Source organism: Echinococcus granulosus (assembly GCF_000524195.1).
Source record: "Echinococcus granulosus chromosome Unknown EG_S00232, whole genome shotgun sequence".
NCBI lineage: Eukaryota > Metazoa > Platyhelminthes > Cestoda > Cyclophyllidea > Taeniidae > Echinococcus > Echinococcus granulosus.
In genome coordinates, this window is record NW_020170612.1 from 42,904 (window position 1) to 47,882 (window position 4,979).

General features: G+C 41.2%; 1 protein-coding gene across 1 annotated transcript in view; it reads right to left on the reverse strand. All coding sequences in view use genetic code 11, as the record gives it.

Moving 5' to 3' along the window:
- The window catches only part of EGR_10549 (hypothetical protein), a gene marked incomplete at both ends in the record, with an annotated part of 3,012 nt that extends 637 nt beyond the window's left edge, over positions 1 to 2,375 (reverse strand). Inside the window, 3 exons of the mRNA XM_024499798.1 lie at positions 652 to 728; positions 2,165 to 2,225; positions 2,260 to 2,375. Coding sequence (XP_024345791.1) covers positions 652 to 728; positions 2,165 to 2,225; positions 2,260 to 2,375 — 254 coding nt within the window. The remainder of the gene's footprint in view (positions 1 to 651; positions 729 to 2,164; positions 2,226 to 2,259) is intronic.
- Positions 2,376 to 4,979: the final 2,604 nt, after the last annotated feature.

Sequence of the window (4,979 nt, forward strand, 5' to 3'; positions counted from 1 at the left end):
AATTAATATGAACAAATGGGCTGTGTGCAGTGAATAAGAACCGTGTAAGGTTGTATTAGCCCTTACAGGTGATTTTTCTCCCACAAAGTCGTACTTATGCAATCAGATGTGAATATCCGGTTACAGTTTGACTTTTGTGGGTTTCAGGCTCATACGTTTTGCCCACGACTTGGTAATCCGGGTGAAGACCATATGGAATTTAGAGATGTTGAACATGGAAGAGTGACATGGCGAAGAACAGGAGGATAAAGGAAGGGTAGCTAAGGCGCGGACGAACCTCACACCATAGGGCTAAGGAGGTGTAAAATCTGTGGTGGTGAACTGATAGACTTGAGTTAAGAGCTCTCTTGATGGCAAAGATTTCTTTTATGAGGGATAACATGGTAAATCTGTCAAGGTATGTGGTGCCTTAACTCAAGGTAAGGTGGGACATATGAGTGATTGAAATGAAAGGAGAGGCCTCTAGGCTAGTAAATATCTACTGGATTTCCCCATATATAGGGCAGAGAAGTCAACACCCTCCGCAGTTACTCATTGTATCCTCTTGGGTGACCCACATTCTAGTGAATTTGCATGAAAAGTGGTAATCTGACGGCGTGATGAAACTAATGAAAGTGGTCTAGTGCCATATCCCACACACTCGCTACTTACCCATCCATCCAAATTCCAAATGCTGGTGAAGTAAGCTCTTCCATGATGCCGCCCATATAGGAGCTAGAAAAGAGGACCTTGATTGAAAGAATATCATTATTAGGTCATGCAATCATTCTATATGACATGAGGTATGGGAAAAAATAATTGGTTTCTAACTGCGAAAACAGCAAAGACTTCTTCCGAGACCTCCTCTATGGTTTCTTTGGACTCCTGGGTGAAGGGATTTCGGTCAGTGTGAGAGTAAAAGACAGTGCGGTGGAGCAGCCATGAATTGAATGGACAGGTGAGGGTGGAAATGATAATGCACTGAAGCCGCAACCCATACAACATGTTGAATCAAGTGGGTTTGCTTCTGAACGTACGCCGCCTGTAATGAGCAATTAATGAATGAACTGGGGTAGAAATGAATTGCTCACCAACAATGACATTCACTCCCGTGGCTGCTGCTCCTCATTCGAGCGACAGGTGGACGTAAACTTCCAAAAGGCAACCTATTAGCACCATTGGATGTTTGGGCAGTGGCAAACAGGCTCTCCAACTTTGATATCACTGCAACGTAGAGGTTCGTCATCTAGGCGACACAGTGGTTCAGGTAGTCCTGCAAGTCTTCATTCGCCTCAAGACACGATAATGAGGTGAGAAATAAGATCAAAGCAACAGTGGAAGAGAAAAGTGTGCTTGCAGATCATGGCAAATGGTTGAGTCACATCGGGAGATGAGGCAAAGAGAAAATTAAGCGTGGTGGTGGAGAGCAGAGTGGTCGTGTCTATCAGGGGGATGGATGTATCCACACCCGTTTCCACTCACTGCCTCCTCTTCCATCTCGCCTTCTCTCATTACAAACGCAATGTTGGCACTCCAGGCAGGTGGAGAAGTCACATATTGTTGCCCCGATAATCGGCACCAACAAGCTCATTTCGTCGATGCTGGAAGCCGGACACTGTGTTTAACAGGTCTACTGACTACGCGGATTTCTGTAATCGTGACAGGAGGTGAAATTCCAAATTTTGGAAGGGAATTACTCATAGATTGGTAGAGCGTTGATCGGAACAAGGTGCTTTAGTCAATCCCTCATTACATGGACTTATCAATTTTGGGGTCGCAAGTTATTAATCACGCTCATGATAGCGTGATCAAAATAGGAATAACCGCTTCTCGTGGCACTGTTGTCATCAAAAAAAATTTAATAAAAATGCATAAAGATTTTTATACCGTTTTATAAAGTATTATGTATGACCTTTAAGCAACGCTTTTGTTGAAAACAGCTGTACCAGATATACAGACATAGTAAAACTGGGATAATCTAGAACTTCCAGAACAGAGCGCAGGCGCTGATGCTTAGTTCTAGAACTCTAATCCATCTCTTTATTTGCCCCCGAACTTGTCCTCATGACAGTGACATCCAGGTCTACTGCCAATAAATTTTGTAAAGCTATAAGTCTTTAGTCAGTCGGAAGTTATATTGACGTGTTACGAGATCAGGCCATTTCCTTCTCCTCTGTCCCCTAACCAGTGAATAATCATGATTCTGACAAATTATCTCAGTTTGAGATGACGCGATATCAGTGAACCTGTTCTGATTATTCTTAATAAAATTGTCACAACCTCGGTACTCCACAAATCACATTTGCATAAAAAACCGCATAGGTCACACATGCCGAACAACTAACTGTGTTGTAGAATTTTGCCTCTGAACTCTTTTTTAATGGCTTTTTTGACATTGGGCAAGTGCTGACCAGATAGCATTACGTATTACATCTTGTGGTCAAACATGCTTAAAGAATAATAAAGACCTTAACTGTCAGTGCTCAAATTCAAGTAGTTAAGGGCGGAGAGTCAGTGCTGCCCAATTGTTTAAAGCTTTCTTAGTGAAGGTGATGCAAATTCGGAAAATTCGTCGGACTTTTAAATTTGTACACTGCTTTTTACTGATAATTTTCCTCAAGGTAGACTACCCTAATGACGTACCATGCCAAGATCATCGATAAGCAAAGAAAGTAGGAGGATTGAATGACCCATTTTTAAAAGCAACAGTCAAAACATGATAAGTTTACTCACGCAGAGGTTGCATTGAAAGCTGCCTCACATTTTTACTGTTTCGTTAATAAGGGCCTATTGGCACAAGAAAAATGCGTTTTCAGACACCCTATTTATTGTCTTCTCGTTCTAGATTCGCCACAGACACCTCAGTCTCGTCCCACGGCAGATCCCGGAGAAGTGTGAATAAGGTGATTTACCTGTAGTGTATAGACTCATTGAACATCCAGGAAAGGGCAGATTCTACTGCCATTGTTGACCAAAAATTTGCCATGACCCGCCTCCGAGTAGAAAAAATCGGACAACTATTCGTGTAAGATAGGCAGATAATGAGAGGGTTACAAATCTGCGTAGATATGAAATGCAATGTAAATACACCAATGCAGTGCACGTAATGCATGTAATGTGCATGTCATGGTCATATTATGTCATCTGCGCCCAGTTGCTAACACTGCGACCTCGTGTCAAGCAACATATGGCCTCCCTGTTACCCCGTCTAAGCTCCAGTACATTAAAGACCACCATCACCAGTTCATGACACGTCAGTATGCATCAGTTTTGGTTACCTGTTCCCTCTGGATGGATGAGGTGACAGATGAGCCAGAGATAGGTGATACGCGTCGAAGTGGATGGTGCTGCTGTGCATACTATGCCTCACATTCTCTAAACTCGCATCATTCTGTGACATTTACATCTACTTGCTATGCAAAATCCATGTATTTAATTGATGCCTTTTGTTCTAAATATCAAATTATTTTAGTGTTGCAATTCCTTTCGTAGCATCCAACAAGAAATTCGGTTTCGATGAGACACAACAAAATTCTGCCCATTTGTCACTTGCATAACTCATCAATTCTGTCCCCTCTTCAAACAGAGAGTTGGTGATTCTGGCGCTTTCTTTAAATTGAATTGGTATGACGCTGAGGCGTGTGAGTCTCTCAAGCAATAATGTCTATCTTTTGAAGGTCGTGGAACCAAGCAATTGCTACGGCAATGTGATTGTAAGAGAAACATTTGCGTTTTTTGGAGCGACTATAGCTATAATTGCAGCCCTTTACTCAGTAATTACATAAATGCATAAAACAGGTCCAATCTGATGCACTATACACAAATACTACAACCAAATGCGCTTCAACACACAATGCACATTATTACATTTGAGCACATTGACTAAAAGTACACTTAAGTTACACTGAAAATCAGGTGCAGACCAGATAAATAATCCTAGATACGATACCGCACTTTGATATTTTGTAGCACAAATTGGAAAAGGCATAACTATTTATTTTACTGCTACTTGCTTCATGATGTGAGCTCCACATATGTGCTTATACGAAGTGTGTATTTTGTACCCGTTTTGCAAAAAAAAGTACTTAAATAGCAAAGGATACTTTTACTACTATTATTATTGTTATGATTATTGCAATGTTACTGTTTTAACATCAGCACAACACTTCACATTCAGCTACCAAACTATTTTTTAGGCTGACAAGTGATTAAGTTGCATGTCGACGAGATATGCTTAAGGTAAAATCAAGTGAGTCATTTTTAGTTGTGTATGCTCAATTTAAACACTACTATGCTTTAGTAATTTACTCCAATCCAATTAGAGTACACTTTGCGCACAGTTCCCATTCGATTTGTATGAAAAATTCTGTAAGCTAATGAAAAGGACTATGCATGCTAAGTTAAAACATGCTAAATTTGTTTATTATTTAATGAGAGAAGAGGTAAAGTCTCTGGCAAACCGGTAAGATAATGGCCTATGGCCGTCACACCTCCCGCCGAGTAAGCATTTCCAAACTTGAGAACGTACACCTCGGAGCTTTGTTTTTGTGTCCTTATGGTCTACGAGATATATAAGTATAAATTTCTCTCTGCGTTCACCTTCCTTAGTGCTTACCTAGACCAGTGCTCCATTGGTGCAGCAGACGGTGGAGGGTGTCGACAAATGCCCATAAAATGAACACTCGAGAAGATGGGTGTAGTGTAGGGGACCTTTTGTTAAATATGTCTTGACGAAAAGTAGGACATCTTGTAGACAATGTCATTTGCTAAAGTCGAAATTGCACGACTTAACTGGGGCCTCCTTAACCAAATACCCAACCCGAACAAATCAGAGGCGAAGGCAAAACAACGCATCATGTTTGTTAAATAAACATGGGTTACAATTGCGTGGGTAATATCTTGGTCAGGGCGGAGTTGTTATCCAGGTCACCCACAATTCTTTTGGAGATCACCGCTTGATAGGGTTCCGTTGATGGTTCTTGATTCACAGAATTCGCCAA